The 26,969-nt window shown below is 47.7% G+C and overlaps 1 protein-coding gene across 7 annotated transcripts in view; it reads left to right on the top strand.

Moving 5' to 3' along the window:
- The window catches only part of MAPRE3 (microtubule associated protein RP/EB family member 3), a 53,341-nt gene extending 26,572 nt beyond the window's left edge, over positions 1-26,769 (top strand). For 2 of the 7 annotated variants that reach the window (XM_042933461.1, XM_042933460.1), the window contains exons 2-8: positions 9,766-9,878; positions 22,944-23,071; positions 23,699-23,844; positions 24,458-24,659; positions 25,949-26,103; positions 26,221-26,373; positions 26,618-26,769. In XM_042933461.1, coding sequence (XP_042789395.1) covers positions 22,951-23,071; positions 23,699-23,844; positions 24,458-24,659; positions 25,949-26,103; positions 26,221-26,373; positions 26,618-26,686 — 846 coding nt within the window. In that variant the 5' untranslated portion in view covers positions 9,766-9,878; positions 22,944-22,950 and the 3' untranslated portion in view covers positions 26,687-26,769. Of the gene's footprint in view, positions 1-9,765; positions 9,879-15,973; positions 16,228-22,943; positions 23,072-23,698; positions 23,845-24,457; positions 24,660-25,948; positions 26,104-26,220; positions 26,374-26,617 lie in introns of those variants that run through there. The other 5 variants (XM_042933463.1, XM_042933459.1, XM_042933465.1 and 2 more) reach the window with 5 other exon arrangements.
- Positions 26,770-26,969: the final 200 nt, after the last annotated feature.

Genomic DNA, 26,969 nt, shown 5'->3' with positions numbered 1-26,969 from the left:
CATTGTAATATGAAAGCAGTCCTAGATAATAATAGGTGAATGATTATGGCCATATCCCAGTAAAACTTTACTTACAAAGAAAGAGGGGGCTCTAACTCATAATTGCTGACCCCTGCTTATTAGTCATAATCAGAGAAGGGATCTTTCTTGTCCTTTCTTGACTTTGCTTTGGTCCTCTTTTATCATAAATATTAATATGATGGTTAAGTCTTCAAAAGTGGTTTTCAGTCTCCCCTAAAAGAACAGGAATCCTTTGAGAAATGGCTTCTTTTAAGGTGGAGGCAAGGAAAGTACAAGTTGAGCCTGGAACATCTTGTTCCACCAGAAAGTAAGGAACTTTTCCAAGAATGATGGGAATGTGTCAAAAGGACATGGGAAGGGGCTCCAATGGCCAATACCAGGACAATTTGAGCATAAAAACAAATGATAGTAACATATTATAACCCGTAAAATAATCTATGAGTTTATACTGATTTAAAGAGGTAAGTAAAAAAAAAATAATAAAAAATAAAAAATAATAATAATAATAATAATGGGATAGGAAGGGAAAGCTCTTCCTTTTTTAAAAAAATTTTTTAAATGTTTATTTATTTTTGAGAGAGAGGGAGACAGAAAAAGTGTGAGCAGGGGAGGAGCAGAGAGAGGGAAACACAGAACCCGAAGCAGGCTCTGAGCTGTCAGCACAGAGCCCCACACAGGGCTCAAACTTACAAACTGTGAGATCATGACCCAAGCTGAAATCAGATGCTCAACCAACTGAGCCACCCAGGCACCCCAGGAAAGCTCTTCCTTAATGATAGGGTTAGGAGGAAAAACTGTTTCTCAAATGTGGGAGAGCGATCAGAACCACTTGGGGAGCTTTTCCACATACCTGAGCCTTTTTTTAGAGGGCTGTGTGTGTGTGTGTGTGTGTGTGTTTAGAAAAGCTCTCCCCGATAACACTGCTCAGCCTTCTCTGTTTAGGGACAACTGATATGTGGGCTTAGCCCACAATTCTTCTTCCATTGAAGACAATGAAAAGACAGCAAATGGGAGTGTTGTTTCTTGAGACTGCTTGGCCCAATCATGCCTGCTTCTTACCTCTATTCCTTCTGTTATCCTTGTCAGTGTATTTGGTCCTCTTGGAACCTGGTGGGTCCAAACGGAGGAGCTCCTGCCTCTAGGGTCCTTGGGCAGCCATAGGAAACAGACAGGTACTTCCTTGGGGCGCTTGGGTAGCTCAGCTTGTTAAGCGTCCAACTTTGGCTCAGGTCATGATCTCACAGTTTGTGAGTTCAAGCCCCACATTGGGCTCTGTGCTGACAGCTCAGAGCCTGGAGCCTGCTTCGGATTCTGTGTCTCCCTCTCTCTCTGCCCCACCCCAACTTGCACTCTGTCTCTCTGTCTCTCAAAAATGAATAAATGTTAAATAAACAAATAAATAAATAATAAATAAATAATAAATAAATAAATGACAAGCATTTCCTTAACTAGCAGAGACTGCCTCTTCCAATGTTTCCTTTTTAAGCTGTTAAAAGGAATAGCAAAATACCTGGAGAAAAGTAGCTAATGAAGAATTAATTCTTTCCTAGGGAATTTTTAGGAGATAAAAGACAGTCCTCTTAACAGACAAATTAAAGTCAAGTCACAAAGTGAACATTTAAAATATTTTTCTTCTATTTTGAACAAGTATAGATATGTGAGACCAAAGATATTTAATACATGTTATATGATCCGTGACTTCAAGGGGTGTATCTGTTTAGGAATATGTTGGGAAAAAATTAAATGAAAACATAAAGGATTGGTAACTTAAATATTTTGTGGCAAGCTACATATGTACTCAATCACCAAATGAACTATGTAAACTCATAAAATTTATTAAATATGGAGGAGTAAGAGATTGCCAATAGCTAGAGAGGGCAGACAGGACAGAGTAATAGAATCCGCATCTGTTGAAGGGACCTTAAGAGGTCACCTAAAAATAAAAGCTCACCTAGTTCAGCTCAGCCTGCCACCTGGTTCTTGACCCTACTAGAACATCCCACATGGTGTCATCCAGCTTAAAAACCGGCCATGATAGGACCTCACCCCTTCCTGGGATAGGCTTGTTGCATTTAACTAGCCCTGTTGGGAAAGTTTTTCTTCAGTGGGTCAAAATCTGTCTTTCTATACCTTTAAACCTTGATCAGTTTTACCCCTTGTGACCACAGAGAAGAAATCTAATCTTTACTCTTCCCCTCATAGCCCTTCAAGTAATTAAAGACAGTTCTCTGGTCACTCCAAGTTTTTCTTCCATCTCTAAGCTAAACCCTCAGTTTCTCCAGCAGATCCTCACAAAACCTAATATGAGTATATTTGCTACATTCACCATCACAGTCACTTTGTTATTCTAAAAATAGGCTGCCCATGAACTGGTATTCCATGAATTCAGTATTCCAGGGGAGAAGGGGGAACATTATCCTAGAAAGATCTTATAATCACTTATCTGGCTTCAAACCAGTTCTAACCAGCTGTTACTTTGGGCAAGTTACTTAAACTCTCTGAGCCCCAGTTCTGTTCTGCTGAGAACATACCATGAGCTGGGCACCATACTAGACATTAGGGATGCAAGGACTTAATGCCAGCCCTCAAGAAGCTCATAGTGAAGTGGAAGAAATAATTATGGTAAGTACTGTCTGCATTAGACGTAGGCCCACACAGTATTACCGAAATACCTAGAAGGCCAGCCTAACCCAGCCCAGTAGAAAGAAGTAGGAATCAGGGCCAACTTTCCAGGTGAGTTGACACTTGACATGAATCTTGAGATTAGGTGGGCATTTACCAGGTGAAGATCAATGGCAAGGAAGAAAAGCATGAACAAAAGGCTCCCAAGTTTGTCTCAGTTGGTACGGTGTCTTACAGCTGGAACATGGTGTAGTGAGAAGGGCGAGAGGTGATGGGAGGCGAAGCTGGAAAGGCAGGCAGGTGCCAGTCACAGGGAGTTCAGTGAGGCGCAATGAGAAGACGCTGGGAAGACATTGAGTCAGGGGTTACTTTAACGGTGGTCTGCAAAGAAGTAGACATGAAGCCTGTAAAATGGAGCTGATGATGCCTTCAGCCCATTAGTACCTCCCCACGTTGTAAGGAGCAGATGAGATAAATAAAACGCACAGGGGGTCAGGCGCATGCCAAGGGCTCAGTCAGTGCGGTCCCTTCCCCAGCTTCTGTCAGTTCCATCACAAAGACAACTCCCGTCAAGCCCGTATCCATTTAAAAGGCTTCTGTATTTTTGCACACTCTGTTGCAAACCCTTATGTCATCGGCCTAATCTCTTCCTTCCATTTGGTTTTTCAGATCCAAATTCAGAACCTCGTCTGAATCTCTTTTGAGTGGTTTAGCCTCTTGCCATAGCCTGTCACAGCAGTTTGGGATCCTGACTCTGTCAGCCAGTGCCCCTGGGAATGGTGGGGGGTAGAAGCATCACCTTAAAAGGAGTAGGGCATTCAGGAACAAGTAAGGGCAGGGTGGGAGTCAGGACCGGAAGAAGGAGAACAACAGTCTGAAGCTGAGGGTTTAAAGGGTGGAGAAGTCAAAGAAAAGAATGCGGGGGGAGGGGTTGGGTGGTATGGAGTGAAATTGTGCACACCAGGCCAAGATGTTTGGTCTTTATCCTATAGATAGACATAAAAGGCCACCGGAGCTTTGCAGGGGTTTGATGAAAGCAGTGTTTTGGGGAAGTTTGTCTTGCAGTGAGGGGCCACAAAGTTGAAAGGAGACTAGAGGAGGAATACTGTTGGTCACAGAATGACAACAATCTGGACAAGGATGAAGTCAGTGAGAATGGTTGGGACGAGCTGGGTGAGAAAAAGCAATGATTTAACAACTTGGCCAAAGCAGGAGGGATAAGATTGGTTCCCACGACATGCACTTTCAATGCAGCATTTCAGGGATCCTCACAGACTTTTTAAAAACATTTCAGTGGTGGGGCACCTGGTTGGCTCAGTCAGTTAAGCATCCAATTCTTGATTTCAGCTCAGGTCATGATCTCACAGTTTGTGGGATCAAGCCCTGCATCAGGCTCTGCACTGATAGCGTGGAGCCTGCTTGGGATTCTCTCTCTCCCCCTTTCTCTCTGCCCCTGCCCTGCTCACTTGCTCTGTCTCAAAACAAATAAACTTAAAACAGAATAAAGTGTCTCAGTGGATAATACAGATTTAAAATATAATTTAGTTCTAATATTTTGCCATTAAAAAAACACTTTTTCTAAATTACCATTATCAATGTTCCCATTCCCCAGTATTTTTAAACTGCAGTTTGGAAGAAAAAAATCATTTTCCAACTTACTAATCTTTCTGCCAGTTCTCAGTTATTGGCTCATAAAAATAAAGATTCCATAAGACCTTAATTTTTAAGATGCAAATAACACATCTCCACTCATTTTGTGGATGGCTGATTTTACACATAAATGAGTGTCTCTGTGTCATATTGTGCTTTATCCAGATAACAAAACAATAGAAGTGTAGTTCGCAGTATCGGGCAAACAAACATTCGCCAGGAGTGTACTTTGAGTCAGGTGTTATGAAAGGTTGTCGGGAGTATAAAGGCATGGTCGCTGCTCACGGACCACACTGGTGAACAAAGACGAGAGGCCCGTGAACGGATAAGTACAGTGCAAGGTCACGTGAAATGTGATTAAAGTACAGATACAGGGCTGCGGAGGCCCCGCATGTCCTTGTTATGCCGTGGCCAGAGGAGGCAGGAGGAAGAATGAAAAAGGAAAGACGGAAGAAGATTAAGAAGAGTGAAAGATTTTTAAACAGGGAGAGAAAAGAAGGAAGAACAACGTATAAAGTACAAAGAAAAATACCTTGCCCTTTGTGACACTTTGTAACGTATAAAGTCCTTTCAGATAGCTTATCTCATTTGATTCTGCCAAGAAGCTTATGAGAAAGCAAAAAATGTGAGACAGAGGGGAGGCGATGGGAAAGGAGGCCCACAGTGAAGAGGAGAGAGGAGCTAGGGAGAGCTCGGAGGCCCTCACGGCCTCTTCTGGCCATCCCGGAGGATAGCAGCCTGCTGCTGGGACCAGGTCTCGGCCGCCCGGTGACAAGCTGGTGCGGACCTCTTATCACCAGACAGACTAGCAAGGAAGGGCTCGAACCACCACTTCAAAGAAGTCGGAACCACCCGGACAAAAAGCAAGAGAAGCCTTTAAGTGGTTATTTTGGCAGCTATTATCAGTGACTTCTTGCTGGCTGACTGACCACAAGCTTCCTTCCATACTTCTCTGCCCTGTTTTTTAAAAATATGTTTATTGAATTTTTTTCTTGTCACAAAAGTTACACGTGTTCAATGTAAAAAATTTAGAAAATCCAGGCAAACCTGAAGAAGAAAATAAAAATCCCCTATAACCCTGCCGTCAGATAGAACCACAATTATTATTTTAGAACATATCTTCACATTATTCTTCTGTGCCTATTGGAATATTTCTGCTCTGTAATACCTTCCCTTCGCTTCATATATTGTAAACGTCTTTCCACGTCTTTATCAGTCGGGATTGTGTTTTGATACAAATAACAATAAACTCTAAGGACAACTAGCAGTGTTAGTTAATAGCAAACCCCAATCTAAACTAAGCATGGCTTCAACAAATAATAGGGGCATTTTTCTCACGCGGCAGGAGTCTGAAAGTAGGAGGTACGAGCCGGTACCACAGCTCACGACACCGTGAAGGACGTTACAGCCCCTTAGCCAGTTGGGTGTTAACCTCATGTCTCAGATGGCTCTTCGCTATAAGAGAAGCTGTGAAAAAAGTATTTCGTCTTTCTGACCCCTCTAGCGGAGACAGGCAAGGGAGAAGGGTGCTGGGAATGGGCGCTGAGCCAGCGCTGTCTTAAGCAGCTGCAGTTTAGATGTACCATGATTTATTTAACTGTTCGTTATTGTTCATCGTTTTAGTTGTTCCCGGTTTTTCATTATTATAGATATGCTTACGTCTAAAGTTTTACACATACTCACAATTACTGCTCTAGTACAAAATTCCTAGAAATAGAAATAAGGTCAGAGAATATAGAAAATGTAAAGGCTTTTAATGTCTTTTTTTTTTTTTAACCAAATTGCCATCCAGAAGGACTGTGCTAAGTTACACTCTGACCAACCACGTTTAAAAGGGCACATTTCCCTGGACTCTCAATAAAAGGTTTTTGTTTGTTGGTTTGTTCATCAGTAAGCTATTATCCTATGACCATTTAACAGATTTAACTTTGAGCTAGCGTGGACCAGATTCTAAAGTGCTCAGCAGCCTCTGGGAACCCAGAGCAGGGATGCTGAGAGCTTCAACCAGCCCCCACCCTTCTCCAGTGCTGCCTGGAGGTAGGGGTTTGCAGGGTGGCCTGTGCTCCCAGGCACAGGTGTGGGTCCTCATCTCGGCAGGCACCGCAGAGGACTCGTGAGGTCCCTGGTGAGCATAGACCTCACTCATCTGTCCTTTTTTTGGGAAGTTCTTTCTGCCACCATGAAGCCATCGTCTGTTGCCATGTTAGTCTTAACTCAGGGCTAGCCTGGCTTATTTGGAATTGAGGTGCACCCGGTATCTGGCCTCTTTCGAAACAGCCCTCCCTGTATCTTCACACATCACTCTTCCCTGAGGTACCTCAAGTAGGGTAGCCTCACAGGCCTATCTCATGATCTGTAACAGAGAGAGGGCTAAGAAAACAGTATCAGGAGATTTGGGGGGCGTTTTAATCATATTAAGCCGCTTTCGTGACACGCTGCAGGTTCCCGGGGAGGTGGTCAAAAGAGTAAATCATCCCTAGACGTCACTACCCTTTGAGATAGTTATTAACTAGTCAGGAGTTGGCCACTGTGTACAGTCCTACTCATTAAACGAGGAGCCATCCATGGATGAGAGAAGAATTCCTCTGGCCCAGTCATCTTTATGTACATAGTAGGTACATAGTATCAAATATTCATGAGTGTAGACATATATTCACGTGTGAACAAATTAGGGAATGATGAATCCAAGCAACACTCGTGCTCGGTGCAGGAACACAGGCCAGATCTCAGCACCACACCGTGACCCTCTAAAATAAGAAAAGGAAAATTCCAGAATTCTGGTTCCAGGAAGGAAATGATAAGGATCCTATTTTGGTGGTCGCTTTAGGACCTCACCCTGACCTCCGGAGAAGTGACACGTAAGACGTGAGAAGCGCTATCTTAAGGAAACGGAGTTCCGCGTGAGCTCTCCTTATGGGGCATGGTTTGGAGCTACTGTCGGTTATTACCACCACAAGGGAAGAGAAAGGAAGAGAAACTAAAATTTATGAAGCCCCTATTCCAAATCCAGCTAAAGCAGGATTGTGATGCCCTGGCCAGTCACTGCTGTTAAATGCCCACCTCGGGGCCTTTACCCAGATCCCTCACTTTTCCAGACTCTGGAATGCGACTTCGTAAGACATCCACAAAATAGATCCACTCACAACTTACTGTATTTAACTGTATTACTTAGAGTCTCCAACCGCCTCTCCCTACCGAATTACATTGTTACTGGTTCTATGTCAAAGACTTAAAAGTTCTCCGTCAGAATTGCTTTACCAGCCTCTCACCAATAACTGTAACGATAGAGCTGGATTGGTTAGGTCCTGTGCGAGTGCCCCACTCAGGTTAGCTTTAACCTTCATGACGGTCCAGCAGCATAGCTACTTAGAAATCATTAGTAAAGTTGAACACGTTTCATATTTCATGTTTGTTAGCCATTTGTACTCCTTCCATGAGTGGTCTGTTCACAGCATCTGTGTTTTGGGTGCCCATGAGCCATACACATAGTGAGTGATGTCCGGAAGGCATTTCTATTTCATGATAAGAAACTGAGGCCTCGAGAGGCCACCTTTGCCCAGAGCCCAGATCATGAGAGGCGGGGCTGGAGCTGGGTCCTTTGGAGTCTTTTTGTGTGTGTACCATGCTGTCTGTTCACACAGCTAAACATGCCAGTATATTTCTTAGGAAATACACTGTAAGGCTCCCTATTTTTGGAGATGCAGTTAAAGTTTGCTTTCTTAATTCTCTATTTCTCCTACTTTCAGCAGGATCTTGGGAAACCCTAAGTCATTTTCCCTTTCTTAACCCCGTTCCCCCATGTACTAGGCAAAAATATGAAGGGGGTGCGTATCTAGGGTAATGTCTAGCTTGATCTTGGTTCCCTGGTCATGTGCGTTTTCTCCATTGCTACCAAACGTCCACTTTTTTCAAACCAAAATGCATTTTAGCATAGCTGCAGTATAGCAACAGTATTTTCTTTCATTTTATAATTACCTTAAGTGAATCTTCAAAACCTTCATATAGGGACATTTCTAGTATCTCATGTTCAGAATAAATTACATGGAGTATCAGGGATTTAGTTTTTTTAAAAAAAAGTAACTTCCATTTAGTAATAAATAAATAAATAAATAAATAAATAAACAAACCAACAAATAAATAAATAAATCTGGGGTCAGTACAAATCCATCCCAGAACCCTAGATAGATCTTCAGTAAAGGTGTGAATAGTGAGAATTTACTATCAGAATATCCAGATGTTTCTTAGACCACATCAATGACCTGTGGGTTCCCCAAACTCTACAGCCCAGACAGTTCACAAAAAAATACATTTATATGAGTAATAAATGTGGAAATAATGTTCTCCCTCACTAGTAATCAAAGAAATGTTTTTTAAAAGAACAACAACAAAAAGTTGGTTTTTATTAAATCAACACATTTTCTAAAATAATAACATTCCGTGTTGGTGAGAGTGTAGTGAAATAAGCACTCTTTCCTTCTGGAAGGAAAATAAAAGGTACAGTCTTTTTAGAAAACTGTTAAGCCTTAAAACATGCCATGCCCGTTGACATAGTAATTCCCTCCCCACAGGTAGTAGTATATTTAGACAAAAATTGAATGTTCATAGATGTTAAATCTAGCACTATCTAAATACCAAAAATGTCTAACTACCGGAGACTGATTTAATAAAGCATGGAAGGGGCGCCTGGGTGGTTCAGTGCACCCCATTCTTGATTTCAGCTCAGGTCACAATCTCATGTTTCATGGATTCTAGCCCCACGTCAGGCTCTGGGCTGGTGGCACAGAGACTGCTTGGGATCCTCTCTCTCCCTCTCTCTCTCTCTCGCCCTCCTGTTTGTGCACTCTCTCTCTCTCTCTCTCTCTCTCTCTCTCTCTCTCTAACAAACTTTAAAAAATCTTATAATAAAGCATGGAATATTGTGCTCCATTAAATATGATGTTTCCTAATACCCCTACCTATTCTTCCCAGTGTTCGTATATGATATTAAGTGAGCCCCTGGTCTCCACCCCACCCTTAAACCTGCTCCTGCTGTAGTTTCCTCCATCCTTCCAGGGCTGGGGCCAGAAACTGTGGGGTCACCTTTGACCTCTCTCTTTCACATCCCCCAGCTGGCGTGCTGCATTCTGTCTGTTCCACCTTCAGTAGGATTTGCCCTACTTTCCAGGCCTCTTGTAAAGCATGAACTGAGAAGGCTTGAGGAGAAAAGAAAGCAACCCTGATTCCCCCTTGAGTGGCTAAGGTTTTGATTCTTAAATCGAGGCCAGGTTTTTCTCCTTCTTGAATTATCTAACGATCTCTTTTTCCTAGAGCAGAAGCCGATGGGCCAAAATCCCCTCATTGAGAACATGACATCTAAAGTAGGATAGCAGGATTCAAAGCATTACTGCAATGAATAGAAAAATATGTGAGGAGAAAGTAATAGGATTTCACTGGTGGTAAGCCTACTTACTGAGAAATGTTGTGTGTTTTCAGTGAGCTACAAATATTGTATACCATGAAGGACCATCCAATTTAAAGGAGACCCTAAAACGAAGTGTGCAGAAGCCTCCAATAACTTAGCTGCTGGGCTGTTGCCCTTAGGACAGGTGAGTAGACTCTGCCACAGGGGAAGAGACGCTGCAGTAGATTGTTGATGTCTGATGGTTCCCACGAAGTTGAGTCATAAACACCAAAAGTTTGTCCGGATCTCACATGTACAAATAGGTAGAATGGTTTTTGATAACTACGTAAGCCCAGAGTGGGAAGATGTTGAAGGGCTAATTTAATTCGCAAAAGGCCTCTTCATGTTTAGATTCCTAAGGAAGAGGTTTGCAGACTGAGGGCTTGGTTAAGTTATAAGTGTGATGATTTAGAAAAGTTGGAAAGTTGGGAACGGCCTGGAGTCCGTCAAAAGTATAGGATTTACCTCCTGGGGATAAATCATGTCCTGGGTAATAACCTTTACTTTGACCAAATTGTAACTTCTCTTTGGAACGCTGTGCCCTTTCTGAGAGAAAACAGCAGATGGCTGGAATCAGTCTTAGAGTTTACTTGTCTTTAGAACACAATGTAACATCATCCACGGAAGAATCATGCAGAAATTTAAGGTCTTTAAGGTTGTGGCTGGGGACTTGTGAGAAGTAGGTGAGAGGCCTCAGGAAATCTTTAGGGCATTTAACAGTCCAGGTAGATTGGTGAGTTTCCCAGAAGAAGGCAAACAAATGTTGACCCTTTCGACCTAACAGAACACTAAAGAAAGCAAAACATGTATCTGTAACTGTAAAATATGCACCCTCTGGAGGCACTGGAGATAAGAGTATTTGGTTCTGGTCAGGAGATGACTATTCTATTTATGGCCCCAAGGTCCTGAGTAAATCTATATCCCCACCCACTGGGTTTTTTGACTGAAGGGTAGGGGTGTTATAAGGACTGCTCAGAGTATGATGAGTGCTTTCTCTGTTAGGCTTTTGACTACTTTAGTCCTTCTTTAGCTTTAAGAGGGTATTGTGTAGGTTTGGGTAGAAATTCAGACAGGCTGTTCTGAACCTCAGTGGATTCAGCCCCAGTAACCCTGCAAACAATTGAATGTTTGAAACTTTGTCCCCTTTTTGTGCTAAAGCACTTCTCAATTTTGTTCATATTGAAGGTTCCCCAAATTGACCACTATAATTTTATTTATTTATTTTTTTTAATTTTTTTTTCAACGTTTTTTATTTATTTTTGGGACAGAGAGAGACAGAGCATGAACAGGGGAGGGGCAGAGAGAGAGGGAGACACAGAATCGGAAACAGGCTCCAGGCTCCGAGCCATCAGCCCAGAGCCCGACGCGGGGCTCGAACTCACGGACCGCGAGATCGTGACCTGGCTGAAGTTGGACGCTTAACCGACTGCGCCACCCAGGCGCCCCTGACCACTATAATTTTAAAGTATCCTTGATAAAATTGGGCCATCTAGAAAGATAAGTTCACAAATTTGAGTTACAGAGTAAATGTATATAAGAAGCAAGAACCTGGCCTACAGGGGTCCAGTCTTTAGATCGAGCAAACCCATAGTTTTGAGAATAGTCAGTCCAAAGAGTTGCTTGTGTACCTGTGTCCCCAAACCTAATGCCCGGGCCTTCCAGCTACAAACCCCAACCAGCTTTGTGGTTCCAGAGGACAAAAAAACATGGCGAGATCTCTCCCAGAGCCACACTTTCATGGACAGAGCAAGAGAAGACTGAGGAAAGTTCTCATAGGGTTTTTAGTAATCACCCCAAACTGGAAACACTCAGATATCCTTCAGTGGGTGAATGGATAAGATGTGGCATATCCATACTTGTACCATTGTTTGGAATACTACTCAGCAACAAAAAGGGCTATTAATGTATGCAACAACTTGGATAGAACCCCAAAGGCATTATGCTGAGGGGAGAAAAGGACAATCTCAAAAGGTTACTATATAATTCCATTTATATAACATTCTTAAAATTATAAAATTATAGTGATGGCAAACAGATCTGTGGTTGCCAGGGGTTAGAGTTGGGGACGAAGCATGGCTATAGAGGGGCCACACAAGGGAGTTTCCTTGAAGTTATAGAGCATTCTGTGTCCAAGTAGGGTGGTGATTACATGAATCTATACATGTGATAAAATTTCATAGACTGTACACCAAAAAGAAAGAAAGAAAGAAAGAAAGAAAGAAAGAAAGAAAGAAAGAAAGAAAAAGAAAGAAAAAGTGCATGTAAAAGCTGATTAAATCCAAATAATGTCTATAGCTTCGTTAATAATGTACCAATGTCAACTTCCTGGCCTTCACAATTATTATGTAAGATGTTACTGGGGAAGCTGGATGAGGGTGCATGGGAATTCTTTGTCCTATTTTGCAACTGTGAGTCTAAAATTATTTCAAAATAAAGTGTTTCCAAAAATTTGGAGGGCACTGATTTCTGCAAGCAGCACTTGGGAATCTCTTCAATTTTTACTAGAAAAGATAATATAAAATAAAGCCTCAAGAATTACAAATTTAATGCAGTTTCTATTCACTGCAATTTCATTTGCTGCAATTTTGATTTGGAAATTATGCTCCGTTTTTCAACTATAGTATGGTTACAAGTATTTTTGTATCGTTACCAATATGTTATATACAAGGGAACAAAATTTCCTTGAGTTTCCCCCCGGATGTAATACCCCCTGACCTCTTTACGGAGCTCCTGGTTTGTAGCTCCTGTGTACCCTTCTAACCTCATCTCCGCCGGCACCCAGCGTGCATTCTGGGTGAACTATTTGTAATCCTCGCCCTCTTCCCCCTAGTCTCCTCTCCTCTTAACTCTTGGCTCGATGACCTTCTCTTTCAAGACGGCATCAAACTATGCTTCCTCTACAAAGGCTTCCCTGACCCCAGAAGCAGGCTTGCTGCAACAGCATGCCCTTCCTGCCTGTGGGGTTCTAGCATAGTGTGGAGCCCTTTGGCTATTTGTTCACTGGCCTAGTTCCCACCCTATCCGTGAACGCCTTGAGGGCCCGACTGGATCCCATTCCTTTCTAGAGGCCCTGTGCCTGGCTCCATGCCTGCAATATACCTCCATAAATGGTGGTAAGTAAGTGAGTGAATCTGAGGCTCTGGAAAGTCCTTAGTAATAAATTTTGTGCATTCTACCCTGCCTTAATAGACCTTTCAACAAGATTTTCAACGAAACTGAAGATCAAAAGGGGTTCTGTTCTGATTAACTACAGGTAAACAGGACAGTAAATGAATACTTAAAACATATTCCAAACATTCAAATTAGTTAAGATTTTATTATACTTAAAGTCTTCCCCCATTCTTTCTTTCATTCATGACACAGGGTTGTGATAAGCTTTAGAAAAACCAAGAGGTTGTACTTGTGAGCCTCTGTGGACAGATACAATCTAGAATTTAAGAACAGGATATGGAGTCTGAAGGAGGATGTGTGGGATGTTGAGATTAGAGCACGAGCCTACACTGAATCTGTATATTGCTTCAACCTTTACTAAGAGTAGCGCGGTGTCCCCCACCTTGCAGTCGCTCGTTACTTCACCTGTGATATGGCAGCAGACATAAATGGCCTGGATGACAAACTCCTGATTTCCCCACTCAGCATCCATCTGGGCAGATGATCTGGGACTCTGTAACTGTCTTTGGGTCTAGCTTCTCTCTCCACCCTGCAGCAAGGTGACTCAGATGTTCATCATTTCTTCTTGCACAATCTAATGACCATTTCTCCATCAGAGGTCTGTCTGGTAACTTCATTCAACAGGGCCGATGACCTCCTCCTTGAAACTGGTGTCTCCCTTGGCTTAGACACATCACCTACCTCTCCTACTTCCTCTCTTGATCGAATCCCCTAACATTCCTCTAAGATTGAATCACTGGTCTCATGCTCATTTTAAAAAATAAAAGTGACAACAAACCTCTTTTCTGTGTCTCCACTTTCCCATTTTCTCTTCACTGCTTTCTGATACCCTGTCATCAAGGTGTTAGGTGCACCTTCCCCCAGCAATCATCTAACTGAGCCCACACTCATCCTTTGCGCTCTCTTGGAGCACTTAAAAGCCAAATGTACTTTCACTGGGTCGCACTTCCTCTGTTCTGGTTTGTGGGATCCCTTGTTGTTTTATGAATTACTCTTATTTCTTCAAACGAAGGCTCCTTAAGGACAAGACCCGTGTCTTAAAATGATCCTGTGTCCTCATGGTGCCTCACAAAGTGTTTAGCACCTTGTGTCAGTGGTCAGTAAACAGTTGGTGACTGAGATTAAGACAATGCTGCAGTAGCCAGGAAAAGGAAACGTAAAGAAGAAAACCTTTGAAATTTCTTTTCCCTTCTCCTAATGCTCAGGGGCCTAAGTCATTAGATCAAATTATCACGCACCGCACCGGGGCTGTGCAAGATCAAACAGCTCTTCTTGCCACAGTGTAGTGGTAAAGCAAGAGCATAGACTTCAGGTTCAAATGGAAGGGGTTCATGCTCTAGTCTTGCCAGTGGTTGATCTTGAGCTTGAGCAAGGCACTTACTTGAACCCAGAGCCTTCATTTCCTCATATTCAAAATTGAGATAATAACTAAGGCTTTTCAGAGATGAAGGCTATCATCCAGAAGAGTATCATCTGTGGTGGGAATTTCAGGAATCATGGCAGACCAGGGGAGACGCTATTTGAAAGTAGGCACCGTACCCCGTCCAGCACATATCCCCACTGAGGCGGGGGGGGGGCCACTGTCTTCCTGCGGGGCAGGCAGCTAGAGTCTCGGGGACCTGAAGAATGACAGTCTGCATGAGAAGACAGAAGACCAAACACTGAAGCTTGTCAAGTTCTAGACATAACCAGGGTAGACTTTCTGGTGGAAAAGCTAGCAGATGAAATGAGCAGTCTGTCAAAAAGGCAAGGGAATAAAGCTGGAGAATTCTGAGAGGGGCTGGCTATGGGGCAGGAGGAGCTATGAGGGCAGAGGAGGGCTGAGCTTGGGATAGAGGGAAAGCAGGCTAAACAACCGGTCAGATCCACTTGTTCCAGAGGTAGGGAGAACATGCCACTTGGTCCAGTGACAACTGCAAGGCATACAGGCTGACAAAACATCGTTTTAAGGAAGATAAAGTGACACAGCTTGTATGTGCCCCCTGGGAGACACCTGCTTTTGAAGCGCGAAGGATCATTAAGGAAAATCAGGCACACCAGGGCTGCAGAAACCAATGTTCTCTTCTTAACATGTCACAGCAGCCGCTGCTGCCTCCTTCCCTGTCTGTCCTCAGGCTAGCCACAGATGGGCCAGCAACCCACCCCCGGCAGAGCAGGGCCGGGGGAGAGGGGCTGAACACAGCCTCCGGGGATATGGCAGCATTACCCGGACCAGCCTGGGGAAGCCTCTTTAAGAATTGAGATCGGGGGGCGCCTGGGTGGCGCAGTCGGTTAAGCGTCCGACTTCAGCCAGGTCACGATCTCGCGGTCCGTGAGTTCGAGCCCCGCGTCAGGCTCTGGGCTGGTGGCTCGGAGCCTGGAGCCTGTTTCCGATTCTGTGTCTCCCTCTCTCTCTGCCCCTCCCCCGTTCATGCTCTGTCTCTCTCTGTCCCAAAAATAAATTAAAAAACGTTGAAAAAAAAACTTTTAAAAAAAAAGAATTGAGATCGGGGCACCTGGGTGGCTCAGTCGGTTGAGCATCCGACTTCTTGATTTTGGCTCAGGTCATGATCTCAGGGTTGTGGGATCAAGCCCCGTGTCAGGCTCCGTGCTGAGTGTGGAACCCATTTAAGATTCTTTCTCTCTCTCTCTCTGCCCCTCTCCCCAACTCCCGCTTGCTTGCTTGCTCTCTCTTAAAAAAAATAAATAAATAAATAGAGTTGAGATCATTGTTCAGCAGGACATGTCCCAGACCCTGGAAGCTGGGACTTCTGTGGGGTTCAGGATCTTAGAGAACAGCCACAGCCACATGACCTAAAAGTGTTGTGAGAACAGAATCCTAGAGAAGCTCCAGTCCCCACCTGAACCAGTACCATCCAGATCCCTGTCCTGGATCTGCTGGATTGGGCGTATGCTGGTTCCCCACCAGCCCTGGAGCTGTTCCACCTGCCCCCTCTCTACCTTTGACGAATTCAACTGTGAGAGCTGAGCCTCCATATGAGTCAGGTCCCTGCTCAGCCGTGAGAAGAAGGTGATTGGCTGGGTCTGCCAGGGCTTTGTGACCCGCTGGCAGGACTCCTCCAGGCCCTCAGAACCCTTCATGCCTGCCTGCACATATTGCCTCCATGCAACCCCGGAATAACCTGGATGTGTGACCCAAGGGGACAAGGGGTAGCAATTTTGCAGATTTTCCAGACAGGTGACTTCAGCCCCCCTGGGCCTGGGCAGGAAAGGTTAACCCAGTGACAATGGGCATAGCCCCACGTCAGGAGCAGGAAACGTTTTGGCAGACTCCTCAGAGTTGTCCTCTGATCCCACAGCTTCTCTTCCAGTTCTCCTGACCGGTAGGATGAATCTACAAAGCCAAATATGTGGGAAATCTGGAGTTGGGGAGGGATTGTGGTCAGAGGCCCAGCTTCAGGAAGCCCAGATGGCTGTCCCCAGGCAGAAAGGGCAGAGCTCTGTAGTCTCTCTCCCTCCAGGACTGGTCTTCCTTGGTCTCGGAGACCTGAAGCTGGGTACGTGTTGAGCCCCTGCTTCTCAAACAAGTGCCCTTGGAGTCCCCGCTGTCTGCCCCAGTGGTGCTGACAAACACTTACTGAAAACTACGTGCTGGGCTCTGCTCAGCATTGTGTATGCGGTTCACTTAATCCTCATGAAAGCTTGATGGAGTGGGGACTGTCCCCATTTTATAGATGAGGAAACTGAGGCCCAAAGCCAAACTGCTAGGAAATGTTAGAGCCAGGATTTGAACGCAAGTGTTCTGACTGGAGCTCAGTATGCTTAACACAGCACCTTTTTGGAGGCTGCCAAAGGCTTGCCCAACACCCACTGCAGGACTGAAAGACCCGGTGTGTCTTTCATAGCCGTGCTGGCTGGAGGATAGAGTCCTGGGAACTGCAGGGGGTTCTTGTAGGGACCAAAGAACTGGGGGTTGGATGTCCCTGAATTAGCTTCAAGACACATTTGTAGAGGATACATTTCCACTGAAGACCTGAAAACGAAAAGCCAAAATCAGATTTAGGCTCGTGATACTATTATTAAATATCAGAGTGTGAACTTTCAGAGTTCTGTAGACTTATTTATGATTTAGGAACATAAATACTTAGAGCTAATGTAGTCCTGGGTATCTGGGAAGGAACTGGATGATTTCTAGAAACTCTGCTGACTATGGGATGTTGAGATGTAGTCATTTTGAAGTCACTAGGCTACAGAGTGACCAGCGGCTCTGCCTCTCTGGACGAGACCTGTGGCCACCTTTCCCATCTCCAGTAAACGCACCGTGAACCTTACAGTCCTAGCACGGGAAATGATTTAGCAAAACCATCAGCTTAAACCTCCTCAACTTGTCTTTCCCATGACTCCAGACCTGTAGCAGGAGTCATGGCTCTGAAGAGCAGGCTTTTCCCAAGGCCGCATTTTCAGTCTGGTCCCGGAATGGGGTTTACAGCTGGCTCAGACGGTGACATGCCACAACCCCATCAGGGGCCGTTTCTCCTGATATTCACCATGTGCCAAAGATGATGGTAGAAACCCAGGGACAGGGAAGACCTCGCTGTGGTAGCCTTTGAAACAGAGCCTGACCCCTTGTGGGGGTGGCTACCATTGTCTCAGAAGAGAGAAAGCAGCTCTTGGTAACAGGTGTGTTAACTTCAAGAGTTTTCTCAGACTGTTTCTCCGCTTTAATTGGAGGCAGTTGGACCACGAAGGGCCAGATGCTTGGATAAATGCTCTATATATCTTTGCCCCCAGAAGCTGATCTGGTTTGAGTCTAGGTCTGAGTTAACACCCAATACAAAACGTCATCCGAAGGTGTACCAATTGATGAGTTTAATGTGTAGCTTTGAGGAACAGAGAGGTTGGTGTGGTTCAGTCCAGAATCTTAGACCCAGCGTTCCAGGCCACTCCAGCTGGTCCAGCTCTCAGAGGACGTCTGGGTCAGGAATGAGCACTCCATTCCCCACCGCCCCCTCCCCACCCCCCGTGCCCTGACACCACGAGCTTTTGACAAAACCAGGCTTTTTCTTTGAGGGCCCAGATCCAAGTTGGGGGCTCTCTTTTTCTAAATTGAGCTAGGGAGAGGAGGATTTGGGGATGGGGGAAATGTTTGAGGAGGTTTTAGCTCAGGACCTGGGTGCCACCTGCTGGTCATAGCTTAGTCTTATTTACGGTGTCAAATCTAGGAAAGGAAAATGAAATCCTGCCCTCCCTACCAGGATGGGGGATAAGGGAGCTAGGAAGCCACTTCTTTGGGACCCTCTAGCAAGTGTGACAGAAAATCCTTGCAGAGACGCCTGGGTACCTTAGATGAGTCCTCTTGAGCTAAAATGGACCCTGACCAAGGCAGAGAGTGGCCAGTCCTGAGTGGAAATAATGGCTCTGTTCTTAGTATCAGCCTCCCACCTACACTCACCCCACTCTCCCACCCCACTCCACCACACCCCACCCTCTTTCCCAAAAGCCCCACAGGAGGCAACAACATGATTGTTGGCCCTCAAGGAGACATTTTTTCCAACTTCCTTCTTACAGGCCCCATTGCCACTTTGGGGACCCTAGATTCAGAAATGATCAAAGGTGTGGAGAATGCCCTCCCATCATCAGGCACAGACCGAGCTGGGAATTTCTGGCCAAGCTGAGAAGACTTTGGCATTTTTCAAGTACCTGTATAGCTCTTGGTGGCTCTTGGAGCCCTGATAGCAAGCTCTTTGGTTGTATCCTGGAAGGAAAACTAGACATTTCTCCCATGTATCAAGGAGGAAGATGGCTAACACTTTCCCCCGCAAGGGAGGTGGCAAAACATCCCAACATCCCAGCGTACGCCATTGCAGTGTAGGCTAGTCAGTCCCAGCCAAGCCCCTGTATCAGATGAGGATCAGACCCACCTGAGGGTGTGTGTGTATGTGTGTGTGTGTGCATAATATATGTAATATTTGTGTGTATATATGTATGTGTGTGTAACTGCATACAGTTGACTCCTGAACAATACAGGTTTGAACTGTGCAGGACCACATATACGTAGATTTTTTTTTGATACATACAGTGGGCTATACTGTAAGTGTATTTTCTTTTCCTTGTGATTTTAATAACATTTTCTTTTCTCCAGCTTACTTTATTATAAGAATACAGTATATAAAACATACACAAAATATGTGTTGATCAACTGTTTATGTTATCAAGAAGACTTTTGGTCAACGGTAAACTATTAATAGTTAAGTTTTGGAGAGAGTCAAAAGTTCTACACAGATTTTCAACTGTGGAGGGGGGGTCAGAGCCCCTAACCCATGTATTGCTCAAGGGCCGACTGTATATATACTCTACATGTTATATATTATATATAAATATGTATTAATAAATTGTATACATAGTATGTTATATGTAGTTATATATGTAACATATATAATATAGTTATATACAATACATATATAGTTACACACACACACACACACACACACACACACACACACACACACACGATGCACTTGGGCTTTACTCCGGCCTACTGAATGTCTCTGAAGGAGAATCCGATGTACTCTTCTAGTAAAGAATGTGAACTATCACCTGTTCAGTCCTATGGAACCCAAAGAAAGCTGGAAGTCTCTTGAATTAGTTCTGGAGGACTAATTTTGACCTAGACCAATGCCTCTGCTTTTTATTCAATAATCAGCCCTTGAAACTCATACACTAAACAGGAAAAAAAAAAAAAAAAAATCCCTAGAGTGGCTCAGGAATCCCCAGGGCCAACCTAAGACCCCTCCCCCCATTATCTCCTAGATCCAGCCCTGACCAGCCTAGACCCCCTGAGGCAGACACCTCCTACAGAACGCAGAGCCACAACCCTCCCCCTCCCCACCCCTCCCATCACCCTGCCTCAGGGGCCTGGGGGAAGAAATAATTCCCCTAGCTCAAGCTAGTGGAAGGCCAGTATCCACAATAGCTTGTCTCCTCCCGCACTGAACTCCTGGAGGCCTCTGCAACCCCCCTGGAGGCCTGGAAGGGTCTGACCACTCAGATGGGGTCCTTTCAAGCCCATTTCTTTCTAACTCTGCCCGCCCTCTCCTTCCTGACTTCCTGTCACAACAGTAGGTGACACTACGCTTTGGGGCATTTGGTTATATTATTCTCCTGTGAGTTTTCCCAGTAAGACTATAAACTCCCTCAACTCAGGAGCAAGTCTTTTCTATTTCTCACAATCCCTAACTAAAGAGTCATCAAAATAAAATGCACTTTCCTTGATCCTACCCATTCTGCCTCTTTGTCAAGTTTGGTGTCCATCCATTCCCCATTCCCACTAGCTTACTGATAGGTGAGTTTCCTAGGAACTCAGAAGCACTCTCCTAAATCCAGTCTCTGCAATTATTGTTCATGGAGAATTGGTCTGGAACCCACAAGTGAATGAAACAGGCTGGCCATGGAGGAACTTACATCTAGGTGGAAGGGACAGGCATAGAAGTGATTTCAGGAGAATTGACAAATGCTGTGAATGAGCATGCTCATCGTGCTATAGAAACAGAGAGGGGCAGGGCAGGGGTTCAGAGACAATGTCCTGGAGGAGATGATGCCCAAGCTGAGTCCTAAAGGTTGAGTGGGGGTAGAGGGTCCAGGCCAGAGGTGATGAAAGATGATTCAGAAAGAGGAGAGGCCATGAGGAGGCATCACTCAGTCATTCAACAATTTTGCTGAATACCTTGCCTGTGACTGGCCTGAAAACCCCACCCCTGGCTTTAAGGCCTTTACTGACAAGGGGGGCAGGCATTTAGACAAGTCTTGTGGTTCGAGCAAGGGTCAGAAGGGCAAAGGCACTGGGCTCAAAACCACTGTGTAAGAGGAGACCCAAGTGCAGTCAAAATTACCCTCAGAAATCTCTGGAATTCCCAGCTTCTGAGTCCTTAGGAGCTCCCAAGACAATGCAAGACAATACAATAATTTTTGTTTCTGTTGGCTTTTTGGCCTGCCGGACCTCCCTTTCCCAGGGCAATGAAGGGCAAAACAAGAAGGTTTCTCTCTCGATTTTTCTCAAAAATGCCATTGAAGTTGAGTGTGCATCTAGTGAAGTTCCATTATGTATACTTGGGGTGGAAGCCATGAGGGAGCAGAGCCCAGTGGATGCCACCCAAGCCTCCTCTCTAAAGCAGCTTCTCCAATCTGCTCCTGCAGACCCTTTGGGCATCTTGGTCAGGAGCAGATCCTGACTCAGTAGGTTGGGGTGCGGCTCCAGGATTGCAATTTCTAGCAAGCCGAAGCCCAGACAGCACCACTGCTGCTCCTGCAGGGACCATGGTTTGAAAACCATGGGAGCAGAGAACGAGTGGACTTTGGGGTGGGGGCAGCATTCCAGACAGGGTGAGTAGGCAGCTGCCGGAGGCTCCCAACTCGGGGAGCAAAGTGAGAGACAGGGCTGGAGAAGTGGGGCCCAGTTAGGAGTTTGATAAGTGGTGGGGAGGGTCACACGGTAAGGGCAGGTGCCTGCTGGGGGGAGGAGGGAGAAAGGGAAGTGGTCTGGGCATATTTTTCCTTCACAGAGACATTTTATGTATTAAACCTAGAGAAATATTCTTCAGTCCGAAGTAAGCTCTCTCTTAGTTCTCAAAATACCCTGTCCTTTTGTCTGTCTTCTGTTTCTCCACTTCTGATAAAGACCTAGTTACAAGGTATACTGTGTGCTTAACTGTGCAAGTCGGTGACACTTGGCTGACCGTGGCTAGGGGGAGGATAAGGAGGAGCTCATATCCGCTGGCCAGAAGGGGGCGCCTCTGCCCAGCTGCAGCCATTGGTTGCTGTGCAGGAACAAAGGCCCAGCGCTGCCAAAAGCCAGAAACCTCAAGTTGTTTGTGTGAAACATCCCAACGTTAAAATATTGGGCACTAATTCAAAAATGCTTCCAATGCTGGGAGTGCTGAACAGCTCAAGTCTATAAGGCAAATTCAGCCAATGGGGATCTCGTTCATGACTGCGACGGAGAGTGGTGTGGTTTGGGCTACTTTTACATGGATTCTGATCGGAGCAGTATCAGGGGTGGGCCAGGAAAGACTGGAGGCTGGGGGGGCCTTTAGGAGACTACTGCTGGCCTTGGCCTGAGAGAGCGCATACATAGCCCCCAGGCAGCAGGAGACTAGTCTGAGCAGGGCACACTGGAAAGGACTTGATGGATGACTGGATATGAGTGTGAGGGGGCGTAGGCTATGTAGGATAACCCCAGGTTTCTAACGTGCGTGATTGGGTGACTGGTGGTGACGGTCGCTGGGATAATGAGTATAACAGGAGACGCATGTATTGAGGGGAGGTTCTAGACAAGCAGAGTTTAGGTGCCTGTGGGTCAGCCAGCAGGCCACCGGCCACAGAAATACGGGGTTTCAAGTCAAAGGAGAGGACAAGATTGGTCAGCTTTCTAAAACACAAATCTGGTCAGGTTACTGCCAGCTTAAAATCCTCTAATGGCTTCCCGTTGTCTGAACAGAAAGTCCAGACTCCTCCTCGTGGGAAACAAAGCCCTTTGCAATCTGTCCCTGCCAACCTCACTGTACCACACCCCAACACAAAAACCTGCTCCCCAGGCCTGCTGAACAACTCAGAGTCCCAGAATAAGCCATGCCTTTGTTCTCGCTGGTCCTTGGGCCTGCGGTACCCTTCTACCCCATCCCTTTGCATGTTTGGAAAATTCCTGGTCCTTCCAGACTCCAGCATCTCTGCTCCGAAGCCTTCGCTGACCTTGTCACGCAGAAGAGATCACTCCCACCTTTGTGTCGTCTCTTAACTTCGTGTGTGCCGCTTTCACTGCCCTGCCACTCCCTTCTGTGAGGGTTTGCCTGTCTGTAAACTCCTTGGAGGCAGAGACCACATCTTATCACCAGTTTCTTAGCACATGTCTGGTGTATAGTAGGCACTCGTTAAATGCCTGAAGAGGGAAATGCCTGAAGGGTTTTCCAGGAGGGAAAACCGCAAGGCCGGTCTGGAGGAAGGTGCTTTTCACTCGCCCAGGACTGTCCAGCTCCTTCTGTCCTTACAGTCAAGGAATAGCACGAGTCCCCTGGATGCTGACCTTGCCTCTCGTCTTTCTTTGCAGCTGGGGTATGGCCGTCAATGTGTACTCCACGTCCGTGACCAGTGAAAATCTGAGTCGCCATGATATGCTGGCATGGGTCAATGACTCCCTGCACCTCAACTATACCAAGATAGAACAGCTCTGTTCAGGTAGGAGCCTGGGTGTGGGGGGAGTGGGCCCTGCTGGAGGGAAGGGGAGAGAGAGAGAGGGAGGCAGAAGGGCCACAGCAGAGAACAGAGTCAGAAATTAGGATTGAGGAGGAGAGCAGCAGAGCCCTAAACTAGTCACAGTCGTGGCAGTAAAGGAAATGAGGGTCTCGTGGAATGGGAAGAGTCCGAAGCGAAGAGCAGGAGAGGCTCGGGGAGGGGCTGCGGGAGGGCAGGGGCCGTGGGGTATCAAGAGCCAGGACGGGCAGCGAAGCCAGCGGCCCACAGCATGAGGTCTAATCTGGCCACGCTGGGCCTGAAGCTCAGCTCTTCTTGCAGCGCAGTCCTGGGCAAGTCGCTAGGTCTCAGTTTCCCCATGCACAAGATGGAGAGAACATGCCTGTCAAACTAGGGCTGCTGTTGGGATTAAATGACACGTATGCAGTGTTTGACGTGACCGTATCAATCTGTCGTAGTTGCTCTTATTCTGGGAAAGCTGGGGGGGGGATTCCGGCCACATCTGTCCCACCCGTAGGACTGACCCTGCCAGGACAAGGAGAGAGGAGACTGGGTAGTTTGGGGGAGCAGCCCAGGCAGGGGACCCCCTCAGGCAGCTGTGCTTCTCCCCAGGGGCAGCCTATTGCCAGTTCATGGACATGCTCTTCCCCGGCTGTGTGCACTTGAGGAAGGTGAAGTTCCAGGCCAAACTAGAGCACGAATACATCCACAACTTCAAGGTGCTGCAAGCAGCTTTCAAGAAGATGGGTGTTGACAAAGTAGGTGCCTGCGCTCCGGGGGGCCCTGAGGAGCTGTGTGACCCTGGGGAAGAAGATGACCCGCCAGCCGGGGCAGCAGGGGCTGCTGGGGTCATTCCAGCTCTCACGCCTCTCTCCACCCCCCTGCTCTCCGGAGGGAATGTTCCCCCAGCTCAAGGCATGGTGGAAAAACCCCCACACTTGATATCCTATCCTGCCGACATTCCTTCCCCTTCCTTCTCTCTGGACCCTGTCTGTCTCAGCAGCTGGGGCTCAGTGCGCCGCTCCTACTAAGGTCCTTCTCTGTAGGGCCTGAGGAAAGTCTCTTGGCTCACTCTACTGCCTCAGTGGCCCCCAGCCCCTGGTTCCGGCACCCCTACCCCACAGGCACATGGCGGCAGCACCGAGGGCCGCAGCCGGCTCCTCCCGTGCCTGGAGGAGAGGGCCGTCTCTGGCTCCCAGGCCCGGCCACAGCGTCCCGGCTCCCGGTGCCGAGGGAGGGGCCCCGTGGAGAAGGTGGAAGACGCCGCAGCCCAGGAGCTGGCTTTCCTGAGAGCAGTGGACCCTCTCACAGAGGAAGGCAGCCCTGCGGCAGCAGGTGGCTAAAGTTCTCTGCTTGTGTGGTCTGTTTCAGATAATTCCCGTAGAGAAATTAGTGAAAGGAAAATTCCAAGATAATTTTGAGTTTATTCAGTGGTTTAAGAAATTCTTTGACGCAAACTATGACGGAAAGGATTACAACCCTCTGCTGGCGCGGCAGGGCCAGGACGTAGCGCCCCCTCCTAACCCAGGTGATCAGATCTTCAACAAATCCAAGAAACTCATTGGCACAGCAGGTAACGTGCCCGAGCTGGGGGAGGGAGCGTGGGGGGCCGGACCGGCATGGCTCCGCAGCCAGGAGCGCCCCCTGGGCCGCCGGCCCGGCCCTGCCAGCCTAGAGGAGACTGTTATCACGGAGTTCAGATGACGCCGCCTGCTGCCCGCCCAGACCAGGGGGAATCACAGTAGGGAGGACAGGGCTGGAAAGAGGGCTGCAAACGGAGAGCCACCGGCACCAGCCACGGGGGCAGTGGTGCTGGGAGGCCCAGGGCACTGGCTTTGTGCCTTGAGATGATGGGGCGGCATGTGGCGCGGTTCGTCTGTCCAGGTCCATCCAGGCCAGGGGCCTGGTGCCAGCACCACACACCCTTCTTGCCCCCTGCCCACTGGACGCCCCCCTGGGACAGGAGTCTGCCAAGCTTCCCCCATTGGGATCCGATCTTCCCCTATTCCAAAGGCCCACAGCCCTGAGTCCTCGAGATGACCTTTTGAAAGGAGGCTTTGTCTGGGTTCAAGAGGAAAAGGGAGAGAAGCAATAGGGCGTTTGGGGGATGAGAGGGTTGGGGAAAGGAAGAGAAAGGAGCAGCCCCAGCATCTGAACCCGTCATAGCAGAGCCACTCCTCTGTTTGCGCTGCTGCCCCGCCTGGGCCTGCCCCCCCCCCCCCACCCTTCACCTGCTTGCTTTGTGTTAGAAGCAGCCAGCTCTGTCTAGGGAGCGGCCATAGCTAGAAGACAAGTGGCCTCAGCATGTCGGGCTTGTGGGGGAGGAGCCGGGGTCCCGGAGTCAGGCCCAGCAGACAGCACAGAGCCCATCCTGAGGCAGGGATGCTGGGAGGGGCAGGGGCCCTGAGACTGAGTTTATCCCCAGGGAGGGTGGGGCTTCTGTCGGGAAAGACCCAGCAAGTGCCAGACTTGAGACCCTGCACCAGCTGCTTTTCCTCAGACTCTGGCTGACAGTACAAGAGGGCCCAACCCTCCCAGACCCACTTCCCAAATCCTCCTTCCTGGTTGCCCTCACTTCTCCCTCAGGCCAGCTCCCCCCCCTCCCCACACCTCATACCTTCTTTGCTTCCCTATAGTCCCTGCTCTCCCAGGCTTGCCAAAGAGCTGCCCGGCTGCTGTGGTGTCAGTGTGGCCATGGCTTGAGGTCTAGATGTCGATGCCCCTCCCGAGTGGGAGAGGAGGGGAGGGCAAGAGTGCCTGCCTTTCGCATGGGCCTGCCCCCGCAGTCATCACACCAGGCTGTCTCAGGCCCCACGAGCCGTGGGCTCACGTGGCCCCATCCGACCTTTCTCCTCTGGGCAGTTCCACAGAGGACGTCCCCCACAGGCCCCAAAAACATGCAGACCTCTGGCCGGCTGAGCAATGTGGCCCCACCCTGCATCCTCCGGAAGAACCCCCCATCAGCCCGGAATGGCGGCCATGAGACCGATGCCCAGATTCTCGAACTCAATCAGCAGGTGAGTAGGGTGGGCGAGGGTCACTGAGAGAGCCCTCAACAAAAGCCAGGACCTTGGGTGGGAAGGGGAGTCTGGGGCAGGGGCCTCTGGCCTGAACACCGCCTTGTCCCCAAGCAGCTATTGGATTTGAAGCTGACGGTGGATGGGCTGGAGAAGGAGCGTGACTTCTACTTCAGCAAACTTCGAGACATCGAGCTCATCTGCCAGGAACACGAAAGTGAGAACAGCCCTGTTATCTCGGGCATCATAGGCATTCTCTATGCCACCGAGGTGAGCTCTGCCTTCACTCGCTCATGTCCCAGGCCCACTGGGCCCTCCCCATCCTGCCCCCTGCAGACCACAAGGGGTAGCACCCCGAGGGGCCTAGGGGAACAGGGTGGGGAGAGCCCACTGAAGTCAGAGCCCAGGGTCACACAGAGATCAGCAGGGGAGGTGGGACTGGCTCCCAGCAGAAGTCTCCCCCTCTGCCTGGCCTGCCTGGCTCACCACTTCCCTCTCCCTTCCCACCCTCCAGGAAGGATTTGCACCCCCCGAGGACGATGAGATTGAGGAACACCAACAGGAAGACCAAGACGAGTACTGAGGGCGGCCCCAGCCCTGGCTGACTGCACGGCTGCCGTGCCTCCCCGCCCTGCTCCCGCCCCACATTATAATCCTTTCCTTACAGCCGGTCGGCGCCGGGTGCTTTGTGTCAGTGCCGCAGCACTGGGGAGTCAGGCAAGGAGCGAGGCTTGTGGGGACGGGGCAGGTGAGCAGGCAGAGGCCCGGTGGGCGCTGGGCGAGGCCTCTGTCCACCCCTCCACCCCTATTTATTTCCGTTGTCTCTACGCTGTGTCGGCCAACACTTCCCAGGGTGGCGCTGCCGC

The sequence above is a fragment of the Panthera leo genome, chromosome A3 (assembly GCF_018350215.1).
Source record: "Panthera leo isolate Ple1 chromosome A3, P.leo_Ple1_pat1.1, whole genome shotgun sequence".
NCBI classification, from domain to species: domain Eukaryota; kingdom Metazoa; phylum Chordata; class Mammalia; order Carnivora; family Felidae; genus Panthera; species Panthera leo.
This window is presented reverse-complemented; position numbering and strand designations above follow the sequence as displayed.